General features: G+C 36.8%; 2 protein-coding genes across 2 annotated transcripts; both read left to right on the top strand.

Moving 5' to 3' along the window:
- The first annotated feature begins 633 nt into the window (after positions 1–633).
- On the top strand, positions 634–13,893 carry prcp (prolylcarboxypeptidase (angiotensinase C)). The gene is made up of 9 exons (XM_079481712.1): positions 634–1,252; positions 5,364–5,504; positions 5,707–5,808; positions 5,898–6,079; positions 7,448–7,599; positions 7,808–7,980; positions 11,120–11,287; positions 11,491–11,678; positions 12,862–13,893. Exons 1-9 carry the CDS (start codon positions 1,052–1,054, stop codon positions 13,064–13,066), a joined length of 1,512 nt encoding a protein of 503 aa, XP_079337838.1. The 5' UTR covers positions 634–1,051; the 3' UTR covers positions 13,067–13,893.
- Positions 13,894–21,290: 7,397 nt separating this feature from the next.
- On the top strand, positions 21,291–23,304 carry fam181b (family with sequence similarity 181 member B). Its single transcript, XM_079481351.1, has one exon. The coding sequence runs from the start codon at positions 21,411–21,413 to the stop codon at positions 22,371–22,373; it is 963 nt and encodes a 320-aa protein (XP_079337477.1). The 5' UTR covers positions 21,291–21,410; the 3' UTR covers positions 22,374–23,304.
- Positions 23,305–24,067: the final 763 nt, after the last annotated feature.

The raw sequence follows: 24,067 nt of genomic DNA, 5'->3' as shown, positions 1-24,067 counted from the left end.
TTTCAATTATATATATATATATATATATATATATATATATATATATGTATATATAGACTGTAAGTTAATACATTTCATCAAATAAACATGGTTATGACACTAATATGTGGTACTTGTAGGAACAGGAGTATACTGTATATTATGTTGCCTAAATGCTTAAAAATATAAAAAATAAATGTAAAATTTATACAAAATAAGTGAATAACAAAATGTGGAAAATATTAAAAATAGAATAAACAATAGACTTATTTATAAATAAGTATATCATATTTATCTACAAATATATTACATTGAATAATTAGGATGACATTTTTTGATTGTGATACAATTATATGGCTGTGCCATTTTTATTTTATAACGTATTTTTGAGAAGTCTTATGTTGCTTAAACTTACGAAATTTTGTACAATGGAGGTAAAGTTCATATTATATAAAGTTACATTTATAATAATTATAATATTTAATTATACAAGGTTCAGAAGCAACAACATACTAATGTTGGCCTAACTTAACTTCCGGTAGACCTCTGCAAACGATCAATAACTTTTAATTTAATATACAATAAAATAAATGTGTATTATTATTATAAATAAATAAAATACATTGTTATGTTACCAGCCACTAGCCAAACCGAGAGCGGAAGTTAGCTTCGGGCCAGGCGCGTGCGTCCTATGGATGATGAGGATTTTACAAAAGCATCCATTTGACATCGCTGTGGAAACAGAGAAACTCCAACACCCATAAGCCCCCGCGCCGCTCACGTGCTTACGACACGGAAGCACGTTTTGTTGTTAAACTACACTTTACTCAAACACGCAGAAACAAAAGACCGATTTGAGTGAGCACGGTTTAAATCACTGTACACATACGGTGAACCCATGTTTCACGGTAACCGAAGGAGAATCGTCTTGAAAGTAGTTTGAGCGCGAAAACGTCTGTTATACTGTAGCTGTCTAAAAAGTTGCACGTCTCGCGTCATGAAACATCAACAGACGTGAGTCATTTGACAGCTCGCTTCCTTTTTCCGCTTATGCAAACAAGCCACGGGTGTGATGTTTTCACATGGACAGTCCGGTCATTCACTCAGCTCAACCATGAGACTGTCCCGCACTCCTGTTTTCTTCCTCTCCATCTTCTTCACCATCAGCTGTCATGCACTGGCTCTCAAACCACAGCTCTTAGGCAGACACGGGATCAAAATCTCGTCTGATCACCGTCCTCTCTCATACAGCACTTTATACTTTGATCAGCAGGTACGTTTTGCATTATTTCATTGCTTTTCCTAACTGCAGGTCAAGAATTTGTGAAACAAAAATGCTTATTTACTGGACAACTAACCAGCATTGTATGCACATTAAGTGGAAAAGTAGGAGTACATGGAAAAGAAACAAACATTTTCTGTTCACTGGTTGACCAATAAAGTTAAATGTCATTATAAATGTCCTATTAAAGCTGCAAGCCAATGTTATAATACATATGATGAGTTCAGTTCCAAAACGTGTTTTTATTTTATTGTGCATTCCAATGAATATCAATCAAACTGTGGTTGGTTTGTTTTGATTTAAGTCATAATAACTCAAAAAAGTAACACAATGAAACACAATAAAAGCTTGATCAGCGGAGTTAACTCGTTTGGAACCAAACTCTTCGTACATTACCATAATGTTTTTCTTCGTGGAAGATATTACTACTGATTATAACTTTTTCACATCTCTTTTTAATGCATTTCCAGGTTTAGGCGCAGTATCAACCATTATTGTTAATGTAATCAAGTAAGGACAATATAAAACTTGTGATCCATCATACAGTTATCACGGTGTTATTTTGCAGCTCACAGCGGTTTTATCTTTATAGTCTTCCCGTGTCTGCTCATTAACTTACTACTCATCTTCCTGTAAGGATTTCCTTTATTTTATGTGTGGACAATCTGTGCCGTCCTGCGCTGTATTGTGTCTACTGGAAGTTTCCTCTTCCTTTCAGCCCCCAATGGCACAACCAGATTTCTAGGCTTGGTCCTGCCCGCAGAGATGTATCATTTGATGCTGGCGTTCTGCCAGAAGGCATTTCTGTTCCGCCGAAAGTGAAATCGTGAAAGTCCCTTTATGTTTGTTGGAGTGTGATTGTTTCAATTCCTAAAAAATCACACTTGCAGTGCTTTTTCAAGTGATTTGCGTTTTGCTTTGGTGAAATTATTGAAAGGAAATGCTGTCTGTGCTACGGTGCCTTCAGTTGTTTAATAATTTACATCTCAGAAATATTTAATCTTGTGCTCAGCCTGATGAAACGGCCTGGAAATGAATGTTTCACATGATGTCCGTGTCAAAGGCAGATACAGGAAAAGCCCTGCATCTCACTTTAGACAAAAACAAGCCTGTTAGGACTCACTGTGAGTCGAATTACTGCTTGACCTGTACAGAGTGAAGTGAAGGCCATTGTTTCATCCTCTCAGCCCTCAGGATGATAAGGCCATTTCCTGACTTCTTGCTCTTTATTGTCTTGGGTTTGCTCTTGTCAGCAGTTTGTGTGCCTTACAGCAGCCTTTAGTTGTATAGTAAAGCAGACAGGGTTGTTAAAAACTAATGCAAAAAATATGAGAACAAAATAAACAGGAGGTGAAATGTTGTCTTGGTTTTTATTCAATCTGTGGTTGATTTAGCTTGAACCATAGGATACATACTCTAGCTTTTTTACGTTGCATGAGATTTGGTTGGCATTATAATAGGTGGGTGGGTTTGTTTTGGGTTTAACTTAAAGGGATAGTTCACGGAAAAATGAAAAACAACAAAAAAGTTGTTTCAAACCTGTGTCAATTCAGTGGTTCTGCTGAACACAGAGAAAGATATTTGGAAGAATGTTTGTAACCAAAAAGTTCGGTGGCACCATAGACTTCCATAGTAGGGAAAAAATACTATGCTATGGTGCCCCGGAAATGTTAAGTTTCCCACATTCTTCAACATATCTTGTTTTGTGTAATAGAACAAATAATTTTATACAGTTTTGGAACAAGTTGAGGTAATAATGACAGAATTTTCATTTTTGGGTGAACGGTTCCTTTAAACCAGCATGGTTGTGCATCATATGGTAGCTTTTGGAGGAAATTATTATACATTTATCTTTTCTTTAACGATATTTTGAAGATCGTTGATAACCAAACAACATTTGCCCCATTCCTCAAAATATCTTCTTTTGTGTTCTACAGAAGAAAGAGCCATATACAGATTTTCATGACATGATGAGGAATAAATAAAGATGGACGTTTTGTTTTTGTGGCATTTTTATATTTCCTTTTAATATAAAATGGGGAACGTGTCATGATTCTCGTGGTGAGACACGGAGAGAGGACCCAGGTGCAGACAGCGGGTAAGGGGTTAACAGAATTTAATAAATAATAAACCAAAGACCCACCTGGGGGTAACATAACAAAACATGACAATATAATGACAGGACTAAAACTAACTACACTTAAATAAACTCTTGACATTAACTACAAATAACTAAACTGACAAGACATAAAGTCACCAACCAAATCACAATGAACCAGCACAAGACAGAAGACACAGGGGCATTAAATAAGGGACCAAATCAAGCGGGGAACAGGTGAAGGGCATTAATCAATACCGAGGGTAAGAGAGGATGGGAACAAAGACAAGACTGGAGAGATAGTATGGAAGGCCATAAGAACAATAATTGTCTCTCTCCACATTTAACATGAGGTTCTGTCATGATCCTGCCACTAAACCAAGAGAAACATGACATGAAGCTGCAGAATCATGACAGAACACATGACAAATTGTACCAGTTTTAGTTAAAATCAATATCTGACTCTTGCTTGAATATGTGCTATGGTTTTATTGTTCTCTTGGTTGGTAGACAGTATGATCAAATAGGTTACAAAAGAGTCATGTGACACCCTTCATTCTCCATTTCCTATATGTTGGTTCTCTAAGCAAAACATTTTGTAATTGGGAAAGTAAAATTACTAATCTATAGAAGCCTCAATCGAAAATGTAATGTGATAGTGGTTTTATTAGTGGTTATGAGAATTGTATTCTATTTAATGGATACTATAATGTTGTGGTATGTGATGGATTCTATTGCAGGGTGTTATCTGGCAGATTATTCATATTGGAATAATGCCCAAAACACACTGTAGTTTCTATTGGCCTTCTGTTGTTTTCAGCAGGGATGTGTGTGCCAGAGAATTTAAAACAACCAGAAGGTGGCGTTGCACAATTTTGCACTACTGAATCACTATGGTGTAATGGTCCAAGTACACTGAACTGAAGCTAAAATCCTTGTATTTGTTTGGAATTTGGACTATTATGGTCATTTTAAAGCTTATAATATTTTTTACTATATTCTTTATAATGTAATTATTCACAAAAATGAGTATACAAAATACATATACTTTCTCACAGTTTATTTAATAATGTGTGAAGTTATATTATATTTTTATAATAGTAATAGTGCAAAATAAAACTGTATTATACTCCAGTATAAAATGTTCAGTTAAAAAGTACTGTAAGCTGCATTTTGTTATAGTTAGAGTAAAATTTTCATTCACCAAGAATAGTTACACAAGCTATTGTTTAAATTAAATAAAAAAACACAAAAAGCATAAATCGCCTTAAAATAACAATGAACTCAAGCCTCTAAACATAACAGTCCACACAAAATAACTCACTAAAGCATGTGAATATATCTGACACTCGTTTGACCCGCAGCCAGCATCTAACTGCTGTTGAATGAATGTAGCTGTGAGCACTCGGAGTCCTTTTGCTGTCACTGGCTCATAAAATTTCTGCCTCTTTTGTGGCCAGCGCGAGGAGAAAGAGGGTATTTACAACAAAACAAAACACTGGAGAGAACATTCTTTATTAAGTGATGGGTGGGATTCAAGAGGAAAAACAGCATCGCAGCTCTGGGAAGAAAATTTAACAGTCTTTTTTACTCCTTCCCTCAAACTTTGAGAGTTTATGGAAATGGAGAGGACAGTGGACAAACCGTGGACTGAATGAATGGATATCACAGTTCGGCTGAAACCAGAACTAATGTGGCATCCCTGACGCTGGCACTAGATTTTAATACAAATTGAGCCTAATTATCCCTCCATCCTTCGCTGAGGTTTACACCTAACAATACGTGGTGGCTCAGGGCCAGAAGATTCCCGAGAACACCCAGGAATGAAGACAGTGAAGCGTTATTACTGTACTGAGCCTGAGAGGCCGTGTCCTCTTTTATGTCAGACCACTTCCGGCCATCTTGGATATCCCTTGGCCTAAGCCCTGAACTGTTTTTTAAACTGTCACACATTGCATGTAGACTTATTATTGAATATAACATTTGTTTTTTATTTAATTACAGATCGACCATTTTGGGTTTTTAGAGAATGGCACATTCAAGCAGAGGTACCTTCTCAACGATCAGCATTGGCACAAAGCAGGAGGTCCAGTCCTGTTTTACACCGGCAATGAGGGAGACATCGCCTGGTTCTGTAACAACACTGTAAATATACCATTCCCCGCTATAAATGGCACTTGTACATGAAAAAAGAGTGAAGTAGAGATGCATTCATATAAATATGGATCCAGTATCTAGAAAGTTAAATTTCAACTGAAAAGTTACCATCCAGAATAAATCCAATTTTATAAATCCATTAATACAATGCACTCAAGCTGAATATCTCTATCTCTGATTATTTTTCAAGGGTTTTATGTGGGATGCAGCCGAGGAGCTGGGAGCCATGTTGGTGTTTGCCGAACATCGCTACTATGGAGAGTCCATGCCATTCGGACAGGAGTCATACAGTGTAAGCCCCGTCCTAACAAAGAGCAAAAGTGTGTCGTAGATAACAAAAGAACTTACCTTCTTTATATGATTGTTGCTTCTCTCCTTCAGAATGCAAAGTATCTGAACTACCTGACCTCAGAACAGGCTTTAGCAGACTTTGCAGTTTTAATCAAAGCTCTGAAAGGAAACATTCCTGGAGCGCAGAAAAGTCCAGTCATCGCCATCGGCGGCTCTTATGGAGGGATGCTGGCCGCCTGGTTGAGGATGAAGTATCCCAGTGCTGTCATAGGGTGAGGATGTATATGTGTGCATCAAAAGAATAGTTCACCCAAAATTTTTTATTTTTTATCTCATTCATGCCATTCCAGATCTATGACTTTTTTCAGCGGAGCAGAAATAGCTAAATATAATAAATTTACTGTCACTTTATGACTCTTAATAAAAAGTGAATAAATCCATCATTAAAACATACACTGCCCTTCAAAACTTTAGCATGTTTCTCATAATATAAAAAAATTAGCGCTGTTACGGTATCAGATTTTAACCACACGGTTATCATGGTCCAATGCATTTGCAATGACGATATTATCACAGTGAACTGTGAAATGTTTTTTTCCCAATGCTATGAATCAAACTCCTTCATTTTTATTATTTTGTGTATGTTCTTTTTTTTGTCAATGAATCACACTGAAAATATGAGTGTAGGGAGGCAGAGAGAGACTTTGTAACCATTGTGACTCTTAAAGCAAAGTTTTAAATGGCCGGTGGATTATTTAAGATTCAATCATATATGTGGAATTAAGACAATATCGATAATTATGTTTTTAATATCACGATTATTGCCTTTACTGGTTTATTGTGAACCCCCTCTTTAAAAGGAGTCTGGCTGACAAAAATATAATTGTGCCAACATATTTCATTCATTACACTAAAATGAAAACGTGTATAAATGTTTTTTAAATGAATGACTGAATTATGAAGAAAGCGCAGTGGGACCTTCTTTAATACTCTTTACAAGGCATCCCAGAGTGAGACCTGAAGACTCTGCTTGATAAAGGCCAAAAGAATAAGAATTATGCAAATTCTAGGCAAAGGGTGACTGAAGCATCTACAAAATAACATGCATTTCTCAAGTTGAAATATTCTTGAAGATACATTTGTGTTATTTTATAGTTTTGATGAGTTTACAATAATTCTAAAATGTTTAAAAACAAATACGCATTCCTAAGCTTATAAATGGTAGTGCATTAAAATGGGAACGCATGAGGAGGAGAACATTTAAATGTTGTTTTGTAGATGGTTTATTTGATTGGTTGAAGTTTGCAGTAGAAAGTAGAAAGACACAACATAGTGTAGTTGCTTTATATATAAATGTGACATGAACAGTATGTTAAAGATACATAAGCATCAATTATAGTAGTATCAAATCTAAATTAGCGCTGACATTCGATTACATTTTAGACAGTCAATTATATTTCTAATTACCTGCTATATGGATAGATTATTCAGATTATGAATCAGTCATGTGCAGTCCACAGCAATCCATTTTGACATTTAGTGGACATTTTCAACAACAATTTCTCAATTGTTAGTCTATGTACTGTATACACACATGCTCACATCTTTGACCGTTGCCTTTTTTCTCTGTGGTCTTTCAGTGCTCTTGCTTCATCTGCACCCATCTGGCAGTTCATCGTGCCCTGTGGAGATTTTTACCAAGTGGTCACTCGTGACTTCACCAGCGGTGGTGTTAACTGTAGCAGTAACATCAGGAGGTCTTGGAAAGCTGTTGACGGCATCTCGGCAACAGGTTAGTGAATGTGATATATGTGACGCTTGTCCCCAGATTCCTGAATTACTTGTATTGTGCCGCATCTTGCGCTGCTGCTTTAAATTGTCTCACCATGAGCTTCGTGTACCATTTAGTTCATCTTTCTCTAGTTGTTTTTACAAAAATTGTGTTTTAACACAAACTAAATTTTGTTGTTACAGAATCATTGATTTGTTGTGTCATGTAGGTGATGGACTACAGTGGCTGTCTCAGGAGTTTGGACTGTGTTCTCCTTTAAAGAGTCTAGAGGACGTATACGGATTCAAGGCGTGGCTTCAGGAAACATGGGTGAATTTAGCCATGGTGAACTATCCGTATGAAGCCAACTTCCTCCAGCCACTCCCACGCTGGCCAGTCAAGGTACAACATACTTAAACAAGGATATACAATACCTTGCAAAAACTACTAAACCATGGTACAGTGATGGCACATGACCAAAATACCATTGTACGGGTACTGCATTATTACCATACTCATACAGTATACCATGGTATTTACATTGTACTCCAATGTATTTCAAAAATGTGTTCTTGAAATACAACAAAGATGTTCGTCTAGATGTTTGTCTAATGCACAAAAGGAACTATTGTGCTCCAAAAGGTTTAGTTTTATGTCACCCTGACTATTAAACTGGAGATTTTAGCGGCATCTCGTGGTCAGGGTGGCAAATTGCAACCAATGGCTCACTCCACCCCTTGCTTTTGAAGCACTACGGCAACTGACACAGGACAAACATGTCGGCAGGTTTTCGCTTCTTTGCTGAAGGTGATAACTTACTTAGAAAACACACTCTGTGGAGCATTTTGTCCATTTAGGGCTACTGTAGAAACAACATGGTGAATTCCATGTAAGCGGACCCACCGTGTATGTAGATAGAAACAGCTCATTTAAAATCTTTATACAGCTCTGAAGACACAGAAATGTATATTATATTACATACAAATTCATTTCTAATTCAAAATATGATACCTCTGTAAAAACTAAATAGAAAAATGATTCCAACCCACCTGGCACGTTTCCATCTCTGCCCAGTAGAAACTTTTCTACTGTTCCGAAGTGTGATTCAAATTTGAAGTTCAACAGGTTTTTGAACTGTATACAGTCATTCAAAACCAGTTATTAAAACTTCTAAAATATGTTTTTATGTTTGTGCTTTTGGAAATGGACCTTTTCTTTAGCTTTTTGTTTGCATTTTAGGCTCATTATGATCACAGATGTCTTTCCGCTAATGCAATAGTTGTCAGCGTAATTGCTATTTCTTGGATCATTTTTTTATTTGTTTATATCGTTTCATACTTTCACCAACGTTTATGTAGGAATCACTTGATCAGTGGTGGGAATTCCGAAAACTTTGATTCTAGTCATTTGATATTTGATAATAACTTGATGACATTTTCTTATGTCTTGTCGGACATTCTTCATCGCTAAGCGGCAGGTGACCAAGTAATTAGTGTAGCTTACAGCCTCCACTGCTGGTGTAAGTAAGCACTACATGGTTGCTTTGGTACCCAGGAAATGTTGATTGGGCTTTTATCATGTGTTTTCTAGTTGTTTTGGACGTGCTGTAAAACGGGGACGTCTTTGTTGTAAATGGAACAACAATCTTTTCCTTAAGCTTTAGTTGACGTTATCATTTTATCTTCAAAGTTGTCTCGTTTTTCCATGCCTGGTATATCATCTTCTGCACTTGCTCTGTCGACAATTTATGTCTTATTTGTGAATATGCAGACTGTGTAGACAATGCAAAAGTTCAGTTGGTTTACTCTTGAGTGGCTTTCTTCCCCCTCACATCTGATAATATATGCTACCCCTATGGGTGGCTAAAGCAGTTAAGGCAGCGGGTGCAAAGAGGAGGCTTTTTAATGACAAAGCTAATGTGATTATGTGAGTGACTGGGAGAAGGGGGTATTGAAAGCTTAGGAGTGGGAAATCTGTTGCCGGAGATGAATGTGTAAGCCTAATCCCATCTGAAAAGTAGAGGTGCTTTGGACAGCCAGTGGGGATTTTGTCATAGTACACATTCTGCTCGGACATGCGTGTAGCTCATCTCATGCACGGAAAACCTGCTCAGACGAAAACACAATCGCACACAAAATCAAATGCATCTCATGGATTTCTCTCACACCTTCTGTCTGAGGTCACATTTGAATAAATCCAGATTTATCACGTTGTTTGTATTTTTAAATGTATAAAAAATCGCTTATGTGCACTGAAACGTCACAGTCTCAGATGTGTCTATTTTTTCAGACAGCTAGCAGTTTAATCAACAAACTGTTCCGTGAGAGTAGTTGACTTGAAGATAAGAGTTGGGTATGGATTGCAGAAGATGCAAAATTTGGATGTAATACTGTGTGAATTTGTCAGCGCAAGGCCTAATGGCTAAATGGGCTGTGCATCGACATATTGAGCGATAGTGTTTTAAGCGACCCAAGTTTGAGTCACGGATCATATTCCTTTCCCAACTCTTTCACCCATATGATTTCCTGTCATTTTTAACAGTCATATCCAATAAAAATCTTTAAATGCCTAACAATGACTTTGTGAAAATGGAAATTTGGAAATGTATGTTCATTGTACTATACTCTGATAGCACACATACATCTATCTGCATTTACATCTGCAATACGTCTCTGAGATGTCTCCTGTCAGATGGCATATAGACACCTAGAAGATCTCTGTAAGATGTCTATTATGTAAAACTGACTTTTACAGCCGCACTAGCGCTATATGTTGCCGCACAAAGCACCAGGCTATTGTGGCTGACGTTTTCCAGATCTTTAGTAGACATCTTGCAGATGTGCTATCTGGGTAGTTTTTATTATACTTTCATATGTTAACAGACTTTGTTTTTATTACTGAAGTTAAAAGAGCCTATTAAGGGTAAGTGTATTATGTAATTGGCTGTGAGGAATATATGCATATTTTCCATTCATTTTTTGAAATATAGTCATTATCCATGTTTCCCATGGCAAACTATGTTTTGTTGTCCACAACAGGGTTTTTTGAGCCAAAATTTCAAGGCTCTGTTAGCTGCGGTTGAAACCATGATACAACAGCACAACCTGACTAAGTCGTTTTGTCGTTTCACGTCAGCTGATTTTGCACATATCTACATAGCTTGATATGTTTTCAAGGCTTCTTTGTCTTTCGAATGTTTTTCTCTTTTGTTCCAGCTTGTCGGTGATAAATCTTGCCCTAGTGGAATTCCTTTCCACTCAATTTCACATGCAAATCAGATGATGCCACACATAAAGCACAGCAAGATCTTTTCACAGCACAATCTTTATGTACATTCTCTAATGTGAACTGGAACATATGGGGCGCTCTTGTAGACAAATAAATCAATGTAATTTGTGACTTTCTTGTGCATTAAAACTCTTTGAACACAAAGCAGCTGTAATCTATAGGACTTTAGCACGTATTCCTTTCTTCTCGGATTGTTACTTTGCTCTTAAGTGTTGTTGTACTGAAAGTTTCTTTTTGGGGTTGTGATTCTCAGGAGGTCTGCGGACATCTTCGGTTTGATACTGGCGTATCAGACAAAAAGCTGCTGCACGGTATCTCTCAGGCCGTAAGAGTTTACTACAATTACTCAGGAGATGCGCTTTGTCTCAACACCTCTCAGACTGCCACTGGGAATCTGGGCATCCTGGGGTGGTTCTACCAGGTAGATATTCACACATTGATTTTAAAAATAATGTTGACAGTGTACTAAATACCAGTACATCAGTACTTTTAAACTATAAAGTTCAGATTTGTTGTAAATGGGCAACAGTTGTGAAGTGAAGGAGTTCAAGGTTCTCTGCCGAATTAACATTGTGTTGAATGATGGTTAGTTGACAACTCAAGTGTTTTTCTTGTATTGTGCAGTCCTGCACAGAGATGGTGATGCCGATGTGTACAGATGGTATAAATGACATGTTCGAGCCACAGCCGTGGAACTTTCAGGCCTTCTCCGATGAGTGTTACGCCCAGTTTGGAGTGCGTCCGCGAAAAGACTGGGCCGAAATTGTATATGGTGGAAGGAACATAAGTGCTCACAGCAACATCATCTTCAGGTAGAATGTTACATGATGAGAACTTGCATCTATTTATTATTAAGGCGCTTTAACGGTAGAACAGCTTTCCTGTAGCTCAGTGGGAAGAGCATTGCGTTAACAATGCAAGGTTGTGGGTCGATCCTGGGGGATTGCAGATACTTATGTATAAATGTATAGGATAATGCTATGCAAGTCCCTCTGGAGAAAAGCGTCTGCCAAATGCGTAAATGTAAATGTTTTTCACAGCCATGCCATAGAGGATGCATTTTTTGGACACTATTGTTGCGGTACCATAAAAATATCTTACAAAATTATATCGGGTAAAGTGTAACGATTCCAAGTGCTGTGCCATCTTCGCAATTGAGATATATTTAATGAACCAAATTACTTTAGTTAATTCTACAAAATATTGTAGTGTAGAGTACAATATAGTAATCGGATGAATTGTAGCAAATACTGTTTACTTAAATATTTACTATGGTAAGACTCTAAAAACACTAGTGTCTAGCAATTTGAGTAAGTTTACTGTAGTAAATACTTAAGTACACTGGAACATTTTTCATGTGGGAACTAATTCAAATTGGCGACAAATTTCATTCATACACAATGTTTATAAAGGGAAATGTTAGGCTTCTTTTAATTGTAAACTATAACGTTCAGTAGGTGGTGGCAATGTTTACATTTACATTTAGTCATTTAGCAGACGCTTTTATCCAAAGCGACTTACAGATGAGGAAACATTGGAAGCAATTATAACAACATAGGCAACAAAATACATAAGTGCATCAAACTAGTCCATTAAAGCCTAGCACAGTATACAAAGCTAAGAATAGTGTAGCGTAAGGTTTTTTTTTTTTTTTTTTCGTACTGAGTCAGTGAATCATTCAACACGACTTGTTTATTCATGAACGAAGAAAGTGTCTTTATGAATGACTCACTGAATCATTATCTCGTCCAAGTCGTTCAAAACACGGTTTCATTTAGGAGAGAAACACAGCAAAAAGGCAGATGCACGCTTTCAGATGAACATCAGTGCGCATATTCAACATTACTTAAGGTACTACTTTTAAAAATAAAGAGCAGCATCGCGGGTAATTCGGAGCTTTAGAATCGCAATACTACCGCAGCATCGGTGCATCGTGCGTCCCTAGTGTGCAGATGCTATATTTGCTGAAATTTTACTGAGTGTTTTATTTTTCAGCAATGGAGATCTTGACCCATGGATGAGTGGTGGAGTAACCAAGAGTATCTCGGATTCTCTGGTTGCCATTATGATTGATGAAGGAGCTCATCACCTCGACCTGCGCTACAACAACGAATACGATCCTGAGTCAGTCATCAAAACACGAGCGCTGGAAGTGCAGTACTTTAGAAAGTGGATCAAACAGGCAGGAAGTACACTGTGACCATTTGGTTATTTTTATAACTCACTTGAGGAAAATTGGAAAGACTAGGAAACACCAAAAATCTCAGTCGCATTGACTGTGTGTGTTGAGGTCAGCACAGCAGGTGCTGGATGCTTTGTGCCAAAGTTAGTCATCACTCCATTGGTACTCAAACCAAAATCAAGAATGTCAAGGATGTCAGGGGGGTAGCGTTGTTTTATTTCTGTTATTTTGGGAATTTGTTTTCAAGGGGTTCTCTAAAGTTATTTTTTTTGTGCATGAAGTGTGTAAATGAAGGATGGGCGTTTGCAATTTTACACATTGAAGGTTTGTTTTACCTGTTTGGATCTACAGTAAGTTTTTTTGTTTGTTAATTTGAGCAAAGAAAGGATTCAGAAAATACCAAAAGCAACAACACTCAGGGAAATCATTTTGCGTGAGTGGTAATGAAACAATTTTCTATCAGCCATGTTTTTCAAGATAATGTACCTATACAACAAATACATGCTGTGAGCCTGGCCTGAAAAGTATTATTGCGGTCAACGACAAACCATATGTTGTGGACATCTCAGATTCACTCAAACAAATTTTTGAAAAAAAAACCATGAAGTATCCAAACATGTTCTTCATATTGTCTTTTCTTTTGATTGTATAGATAAAACTTAAATCACAGAAATTAGCTGGACTTAATAAGTGATCTTAGGTTTTTTCTCTTCATGATTTAATTCTCTCTTAAAAAATGACGTGTGTGCCCAAACATGAAACATTATCAAGCAATCCATTACACAATAAACACAAATGAATGAAATGAACCTCTATCATTTCTTAGTCTGTTTCTCCTTATCTCTACTCCAGTGTGATTAATGAAAACCCACAGACAGACACAGAGCAATAAAGAAGCTAGCAGGAGGTATGCGGTGTAAAACACTGACATTGTGCCCGGTGTAGACAGAGCTGCAGGACTTCTCCAGAACCGCATTCACTCGCTGGCAGCTCCTGCTTCTCTAAATTGCAGTATCTAGACATTATCTGGTCTGTGGAGAACTGCCTCCTGCTAATATTATTATTAATATCACAGCCAGAGAGCAGAGAGGGATGGTTTGTGGGTTTGGGGAAGGTCGTATGAACGGATGGGTGCGTGTTTAGTGAAGGATGATGACTTCTATTCTTTGTTTACATTTACATTTAGTCATTTAGAAGGCGCTTTTATCCAAAGTGACTTACAAAGAGTTCGGGTAATTTGTTGATGTCTATAAGGGGCGATCACAATATACCATATCGACAATAGCGGTGATCCTTAAAACCGCGATTACTTATATCATGCTTATTCTACACACACAGTATGAAAATATCGGAAATAATCCAGCACGTTTTTAGCTGTAAGAGCCACAATGGTGACAAACTTTCTCTTTACTCATTACACTCGAATATTAAGTGTTATTTGTTGGCCTAAAAAGAATACACAAAATACACAATATTAAAAATTAAGTTGACTGTTGGAGTATTATTTGTTCGATATTGTGAAAATATTAGTACCAAAAAATCTTTAGGTCACAATAATCATGAAGTGAATAATGTGATATCCTGACAGCCCATTATATTTTTAATCCATCATTCTTGGTCTTGCCCTCTAAGATCAGTTAATACTTGTGCTGTCATGCTATCAAAAAGTTCCCCAGACAATTATCGTAGGCCAGATATTTCACGATAATGATATTATCATGATATTTGTTGGTTTTATAAAGAACGTTATTGGTCAAATTCATCTTTCATTTCATTTTCTTGGCCAATAACGCACACTCAACATATACAGGACCCATTGTGGCTTAGTGCTAAATTCTATACGTTTACTGAATTATTAACAATGTTAACACAGTTAATGGAGAATGACATCACATGAACATTTTTGTAATTGATATTTTGCTGCTATATCCTCTAATATCATTAAATAGCGCAAAGCCGCCAAAAGCGCTTCGTTTTCCTAGACTAGCAGACACATGCTTATTTTAACAACAGTAGTGTAGACGCGCAGAGCATCTAAACGGTCACAAAACAGTATACAAAATGCACTAAATTTTAAGTATTTGTATCTGTCAGTCTGTTTACTGTTTGCTATATGTCTCCAACCTTTCAACCAGATCTGTGATATTGCATTTACCATAACGTCTTTATTTACATTTAGCATTAGTATTATTGATCATCATGTGAACATTTGTGAAAACCAAGACTAACATCTCGAATTAATTATTAGATAACAATCATCAAAGATTCATTTCAACCAATAATTTCACTTAGATTTTAATCTTTAAAATGGCCTTATTCAGTCAATATGGAAGATATCGTTGTTATATTTTTCATAGATTGCATAGAAAACAGTAAAAAGACTTCTGCTGGGTTTACACAAGCAGGGTCACATTTTGTTATGAACAACATTCTAACTGTGAAATGATTTAAAGATAGATGTAGTTCTGGTATGAAAGGCTCATTTAGTAAGTTCATTTCTTTTCTGTTTATGATGAGAGCATGTTAAGTGTTATATACATTTTTTTTGTTTGTATATTGTCAGTCGTTTTTTTTATTTGAAAATATAAAGTATCAGACTTCTTTTTCGAGGGTATGAAGAGCCACAGAGCCTACAATACATACATAAATACATACCGTGGATTTAAAAATATAAAACAAATGGCCTGATAAAAGATCACATCTTTTATTTATATATAATTGACCAAATATTTATTAAGAAAAAAAATTGTCCGGACCCCCATTTGGAAGAAAATATAAAGATCGGGGACCTCTGGGAACTTTAATTGAATACCCCTGTTCTAATTGGTTGAATTTAACAGGATTTCCGGAAGACGTGTGTGTCGCGTTAAGAATTCATCACGATCGTCTAAACGCTTAATTCTTAAGAGTGTGTGAAGATCACGGCATAAACTCATTAACGTTTACTTTTGACATGTTTGACACATCGTGTGAACCTTATTTCTGAAAGTATACTGTCATGATGGATCAACACCTTTAGAGTGTGGTTGGCCACCACAATTATTACGTTTTCAGTTTTTTTGGGGGGTATAGAGATTTCTAGGTAAGTTTAATAACTCCTTGAGTATTACTGTCCATAATGGCAATGCACCAACGGAGAGTACACTTACAACTGGATCCTATTTTTGCAAAACATTGCCTGAACTTTCTAGTCAGCAAACAAATTGAATTGGTCATCAAAGGGTAAACGGCATGATGAGGATAAATTTGACCAAATATCGTACTCATTCAGAATATGAACTTCTTAATGTGTTTTAGCATACAAATGTAGAAAAACACGAGAGATAATCGTTGGGGGGTTTCAACACTATTTCACTTTTCTCAGGACCATTAATTGAATGTCCTTTCTTCTTGTCTGACACTTTCATCAATCAAATACGTTACTAGTATTTTGCTGACAGAGAGAGCTGGGTGTCTAGATGTGTCACTGCTTACACTGAGACCACACACTAATGGGACAAGACGTCTATGTGTGTTCATGGAAAGAGTGTCTGGGGGGATCAGGGAGTCAGAGTGAACTGGGTAAAAGCGAGTGGGTGCTGAGTTTGTAAATTCCCCGGGTAGAAGGGCGGGTGCGCGGTGTGTACCGATAACCAAACAATACACGCTTTCAATGGTCCGTTTGCTTAAGCAGCTTTCCACGGACGTGAATCGAAAGCGGAAAGATGAATGTTGTTCCTTCGGCCGCCTCATTGCCCCCCCCAGTGAATTTGTTCAACTTAGTTTGACCTTGTTGATTTCATTCGCCTCTATAACAAAAATTCCAAGGAACTTTGTATATGTGGACCAGATTTGCAGTGATGTTCTACGTACAGTTGACCCTCTTACAAATAATCGTGTCCAAGATGATAAAGAGAAAAAAACATTTAGTGTAACATGCATGTGTATGTCGGTTGCATGTTGATTTTGGTTTCATGTGGTTCTTAAAAAGTTAATGGATTTGATGACTTAAGATATCAGGTGGTGCAATCATCATAAAATGTGTATTTAACACAGTTCCAAAAAGCTTTTAAGAATTTTTATGCAAAACATTATTGACAAAACATTATTATTAGTTAAACAGGGCTTTCTTCTATAATATGTGATATGATTCCCTTGTCACACCACTTCAAAAATACTTCATTTATTTGATTAAGTATGCTTAAGTAAAGTTAAAGTGTATTTTAAGTATGCTTCACGTAGTAAGTATACTAATATCAACATACTAGTAGTTCACTTGTAACTATACTTTAATGCTACAGTACTTTAAAGTAAATTGGCCCACTTTTTATTTAACACACGTTCTAACACAACTAGTTCTAGCGGTTTTTTTAATCAAGTGAACTTCTAGTTTGCTAGTTTAATATTTGTAGCACTTGTTTTAGTTTATTAAGTTACTACTACAAAGTTTATTGACTTTAACATGAAACATTACAAAGTTAATTTGACCTTAAAAATCATACTTGCTTTATTATTTGTTTTGGATTGTTTTATTTTATTTATATTGTATTGATGTATATATTTTTTTAAATATACATAAGAATGCTTAATATTTTTGTAAGTATTACTATTACTAATATATTGTACTTTAGATTTGAAGTATATCTCGATCAAAAGATTGAGTACAAGTATAGACCAAATATACTTAAACGTATACTTAGTTCTTTTAATACAGGGTGTCTGAGGGGTCTTAAGAAGTATTAAAAGTCGATAAATACATTAATAGAAAATAAGACCCTTAAAAAGTCTTAAATGCCTCTTCCCAAGGTGTTTTATTTTGTATGCGTGTCTGTCTGCGTATTTGTATGTGTGTCTGTTGGTGCGTGGAATGTTTTGTGTTTGGGTGTGTCTGTGTCTGTCTTCTGTGTTTTCACCTTTTTTTGTTTTGACTTCCATAACCTTACATGTTTTGCTAATAGTCAATATGTTTTCTTGTACAGCTGCTCTGTAACAATGAAAATTCAAACCTGAAGTGGCGATGAGGTCTTAAAATGAATGGAAAGAGTCTTAAAAAAGGTCCTAAAAAGTATCAATTTAGCTCCATGATCTTCATATATACCCTGTAATAGTACACTGAATAAACTAGAAAATAGAAAATAACTAAACCCTTTTACCAAGTGAAGCCGACTATACAAAGTAGTTTAATAAAAACAAACTACAATGGAGTGTGACGTCATTCGCTCCTTTACTTTTAACCTCATGAATTGGATCCAGCCAAAATTGTCTGGGCCGTTCCTGCAAGCTCAAGTGTTTAGAGATCTCCTCTGCCTCTTTTCTTTAATGTCATGCAATTCTTTTCTCTGTTTTCTGTGTCAGTATCCCCTTGCCCAGCCTCTTTGATCCCCTCGGCCTTTATGTGGCCATAGAAACTTGTTTCCGGAATCAGTGCGTCAAAGCCCTCAAACGTGAATGACTAGCATGTACAAAAGCTCTGTGCGGGAAGACGGGAAAATATCAGCCGTTCGTCTGGTGATGTCACCGTGCCAAAATTAGGCTCCCGAAGAGAGAGAGGGGCGGTCCGGAGACTTGTTGAGAAAGAAAATGAAAGAAATCCAGTACGCACCCCATGCAGGGCCTTAATGTTAAGAGACGAAGACCAAGCTAGTTTTAATGTTATATCTTATGGATATCAGAGAGCAAAGAAATACATTTCTTACATGCTTTTCGGAAATAATTAAGTGACGTTGGTTATATGTGTATACTGTATTTATATTGAAGTTGACATTTAAAATAACCTCAACTTTGAAAGTGTGAATGTGAAAAAAGCCAAGAAAAACACTTTTTACACTGTTGCTGTTTTTCTATTGTGGTACAACAGTTTATTGTGGAGCCGTGGCAGCTTCTCCGGGACCCCCATTCAGGGCCGGGGCTTGAGCCGGGCTACAGATAATTAGATCACCGCTATCAGTTTCACTGTCCCTTTTCTCCATCACAATTTACATGATAATAACGCTCTCGATGGTCCCCCACTCTCAAAAGCGCTTAGACTTTCTTTTTCTTTTCCAACATCCAAATGATTCACAGTCTCACCTTAAAATGCACTTATGGGGAGGGAATAAGAAAAGAATTCCCTGGGAAAACTCTCAGTTGAGAAACTAAAAGGGCACGGCCGAAACTGTCCGTTGGCATGTGATTTCACGACATGCTAAATGAAACATGCAAGAAACAAGAAACTTTGTTAGTGACGCCATAAACACGTTTTATGTCTGGGAAAGTTTAATGGAGTCAATCCGAATCAAATCCGGTTTGGCTGCGAGTCAGTATGTCTAAACTGACTTCTAAAGCCTTTTAACTGCTTAGTGAAAACAAAAACTCTGTTTAGGTAGATAAATACATTTGGTAATTTATTAATATTAAACTTTAAAATGAATTAAAAATATTATTTTGTTAGTTATTTAGTATATTTATATGGTTCACGTAATTATTATATTATAAAAAACGTAATATAATATAATATCGATTATTATATTATATTATATTATATTATATTATATTATATTATATTATATTATATTGTAATAATTCTATTCAAAAAGCTAACGTATACTAAAATCAATGCTATTGAATCAATAGTAATCTCTCTATATAGTCAAACACTCGGTTAATCCCTCCACCCTGAAGTGTTTTCTTTCATTGCTCAGAATCAGAGCTACATCCTTTAAGCGCTTTCACGAAATCAGGATCCGTTCGGACCCCTGCAAAACTCCCAGCGTTGGATCTCTATTCGGCATTCACTGCTGGCCAAGAAACTTCCTGCAAATGCTAAAATGTTTACAGCGGCTATTTCGCTCATACCCAGGATTTCTTAAGGTCAAAATTTCTTCTGCCACACTGGGCTTGAACTGCACTTTATTCCCCTTTATTTAATTTAACAGCTCCGGCAGCTTTTCTAGTTAAATCGACTGTTCATTATTGAGCCTCATTTTACGAAGGGGCTGTGAGGTGCAGTTTAATGAATCTCTGGCACAAAGATCCCTTTCAGTGCCCGGGGGAAGAATAGAAGCTATTTAGACCATGTAGAGCTGTATGTCAAAGGCAGCCTATAATAGTTGTCAGACAGAGGCTAAAATTCCCACTGCTGCGTGAAAGCACGAGAAATCAACTTGTAGCACCCACAGAACAACAAACTTAGTTACAGAATATCACCTGTCTGTGTTTCTCCAGTTGCTTATCATATCAATCATTTTATTTTGCAAGATTTAAACAAAAAGCATTTCCCACGAGCACTATATAATTGTATATGTAAAAGTTTTTTTAAACATTTTGATTCAGTTCTATTGTTTCTAAATATTTTGCTTGCGTTAAGTTTGTATAGTGTTAAAAAAGCTGAAACCGGAAGTGCTTCGGAACCACTGTTGTTTACATCTTTTAAAAGGTCTCTAGAACTTTGTTCATTTTGATGCAATAAGCATTCAAAGAGATACATGAAACATAAAATAAAAGTATATGATGAAAATCACACTGCATTAAATGTAATCATTTAATGAAAGGACAACTATGCTGATGTTTCTAGTATTATTTCTAAATCTTAACATCTAAATTTAAAAAGAAGCCAGCCTAAACAACGTGTAAACATATATTGTATTAAATATTATTAGAAATGTTTTAAAATAATAAAAGTCTTATTTTTATTTTTAATTTTATATATTTATTTATTTTTTAAGCTGCATTTTAAACTTTTTAAAAGTAAACTTGTTTAAATCTGCAAAAAAATATTCATTTGTCAAATTTAAATACGTGTAAATTTACATGCATGCTTTGTAAATTTATACATACAAATAACAAATACATTTCTTCAACCTAAGATAAAGCTAAGATCTCTTAATGATTATTTGAACCCAGTCTAAACGATTGGACTTTAATGTTATTTTACTGTACATAAAGCAAATAGAGCAAATAAAATAAAGTTCTTATCTAACCATTAGTTTCAAAATAATAAGGCAAATTGTCCCATTTACATTGAGGGAAATGGACAAAAACACGCACAATAGCAAATCGTTCACATACACAAGCAGCCATGCCCAAGACAGCTAAACCCGAGTTTATTGTGCTTTTGCTCTGTGGGAAGCCTCAGACAAATCCCTCTTAGTTGCAGGTGGTCAGGCGTGAGCAAAGAGTTAAGTCCCAGGGTCCCTCTGCCCCTCCTCTTTGATGTTCTGACATCATTAGCCCTGCCCCCTAAAATAATCCTCCCTTCCCCCAAACTCCAGTTTTCGGCAGAGTGGAGGGGAACTGAGCGTGTCCTGAGAAGGACCGAGAGTAAGCACGTCACCCTGGAAATGCAGATCAGTAATATGCTTTAGAGGATTGTTGCAGGCATCTCGGGAGACGGCGTTTGAGAGAGATGGCCGTTCAAGCTGCCATCATGAACTCACAGTTCTTAAACTTCTGCTTTCCCGGCTCGGTCATGGAGTATGAGGTGGAAAAGAGTCTGGAGGGCGGCTTTTTGGGTGAGGTGGACTGTGAAGGTGACTTTAGGGAAACCACTAGAGACCTTCTAAGCTTCATCGACTCGGCGTCCAGCAACATCAAACTTGCGCTGGACAAACCTGTCAAGTCCAAGAGAAAAGTCAACCATCGCAAGTACCTGCAGAAGCAGATAAAAAGGTGCACGGGAATCATTTCGCCAGGGGCCGCACCTGTTCAGGAGCCATGCAAGAGACAAGGCTCGCCCCCAACCCCAACAAGCAGCCTGGCCAACAAAACGCCTCCCAAGAGGGACGGGATGCAGGCCAACCTTCAAAGCAAGAGTCTGGCTGCCCTGTTCAACCCGGCAAAGGATGTACGGGGAGAAAGGGCCAAGAAGCCCCCCCTGCGACACCGAAACCTCCCTCCATCTTTCTTTACGGAGCCGGCCAACACCTCCAGAGTTACATCCACGTCTGGCATGTTGCTCAAAGACCTGGAGCGAGGGACCCCGGAAGCAGCCGAGTTTTTGGAGCTTCTCGGGCCCGACTACAGCAGCATGGTTTCGGAGCAGGATCTATTTCAAGCGGCACCTGTCAGGGTCCAACAGGATGCCACCGAGTCGCTTTCATACGACTCGCAACATTTTGTAACTGGTGGGTTTTTATACACAGACCCTTGGGGAACTTGTAGCGGCGCCCCCAAAAAGTCCGGGGACATGCAGACGGCACCAGTGCAGCCGAACCTTTATAGTCACGCGGACCTTTCTGGCGCTTTGCCTGTGGAACAGAGCTCGCCATGTGCACTTACCTTTTCAAGCTTCTTTACAGACTGCACTACACCTCCGGTCTCCTACGATCTGACCAGCGGATATAACAGAGGAGGCTTTCCCTCTCTTTAGACGGGAGATTTCTTATTCTTCTGACACTTTGAAATGAAAATGCTGTTTTTAGTATGGTCTGAACGAAAGACAAACCTAAATGCTATAACCTTTTTATTACCATTTCTTCAACATATGCAAGTCTGATAATGAACTTTTTTAATGTTTTGCTTGGTGTTGTGAATGTATGCAGTATAACAACGATTATTGCATCCTAAAAGTAATCAAAATCTTAAAGATGACCTTGCATCTCTGAATGTTTAACAGGAAAAAACGACATTTTATATTAAAAAAAATCATTTCTAATCTAATTAACAAAACTACACCTACAGAGTTTGTGTTATTGCTACCTTGTGTAGAACAACAACAGTCAAAATGGCTAAAATAGATGGGTAACATTACAACATTGTAATCCTCCTGGTATAAAATCAAATCAAATGAAACAAGGTTTGAAGTTGGTTACAGAGTTGATCTCAGGGGGTTGTGTTTCTTTGTTTTAAATTAAGACAAACAACGGCCCCCCAAAGTATTTGGACACTTAAGCCACACTTAAAATGTATTCCAAAATATCAGACAAAGCCACAATGGCTTTCTAAAAAGCTATTTTTGATTTAAAGTATTATTTTAGACATTTTCTTCAAGTTCACCACTTGGATTAACCTATGCATTTAAACACATTAACTATGGACATGTTACATACATTTTGATAACCAGAAACCGTCACCTTGGAATGATACATTTCTCACATTTTTGCAAAATTGAGTTATTCACATATAATGTTTCGGTAACTTATTTACATTGTGCAATGTTTCTTTTTTAAGTTGTGTACATTTTGGGACTTTTTTAATACAAAAAGTTTGTATCTATAAAGTGAAATGGAATGCAAAGACTTTGTAGCTCATTATCTCAAACCTGCTCCTTATAACTCCAAGGCGACGATTTGTCTTTTTATTTTAAGCCTTTTTTCTTTTGCTTTCTTTTAAGAATGATGTCATTGAACGCAATAACTTTCATACATTTTAAGTATAAAAATACGTTGCGGGCGCACGCAATGAAACACTGCAATATTAGCAATCACGACAATCTGTCTACATTGTTATTTTGATTCCTGCTCATCTATAAAACATTGCTTGTTAGGTTTGCACACCTAAAAATTCGTATGCGGTAGAACTTAGTTTGGAGTAAAACTGTGCACGTTGCTATACTTGTGTAATATTGTTTTTACTTGTAATACACAACAGTAACACAATCTCATTCATCAGAAAAGTGAAAGTGAATGCAGGCACTATACAACACTGTTTTGTAACTCTGTTTGGTAGCAGACGTCTCCAAATGCGATGGGAAGCAAAAAACGATTAAAATAAACGATGCTACTGAACTTGTTTATATTTAGTTGTAGTGTATGAATTTTATGAGGAAGGCTTCAGTCAGGAGTGAATTTTCTGTTAGTAATTTATAAGGTGTATCTAGTTCTTACTCTTCACATGTGTTTTAAGACATGTGTGGGATTCTTCATGTGTGATGTTATGCAGTCATATATGGAGTACAGAGGCACTCAGAGAAACGTCTGTTCATTCATAAAGAGTTGAAATAAAGCTGGTCTTTATGTCTGTTATGAAGATGATCTCTTTGTTTAATAGTTGTAGTCAGTGTCGGTCATGTCTACATGTTCAGTGAATTGTTCAAAAAAGAAAGTGGAGCATTTAAAAAGCGTC

Source organism: Barbatula barbatula (assembly GCF_947034865.1).
Source record: "Barbatula barbatula genome assembly, chromosome: 19".
NCBI classification, from domain to species: Eukaryota; Metazoa; Chordata; class Actinopteri; order Cypriniformes; family Nemacheilidae; genus Barbatula; species Barbatula barbatula.
The sequence above is the reverse complement of the archived record's forward strand: the minus strand, read 5'-3'. Positions and strand labels throughout refer to the sequence as shown.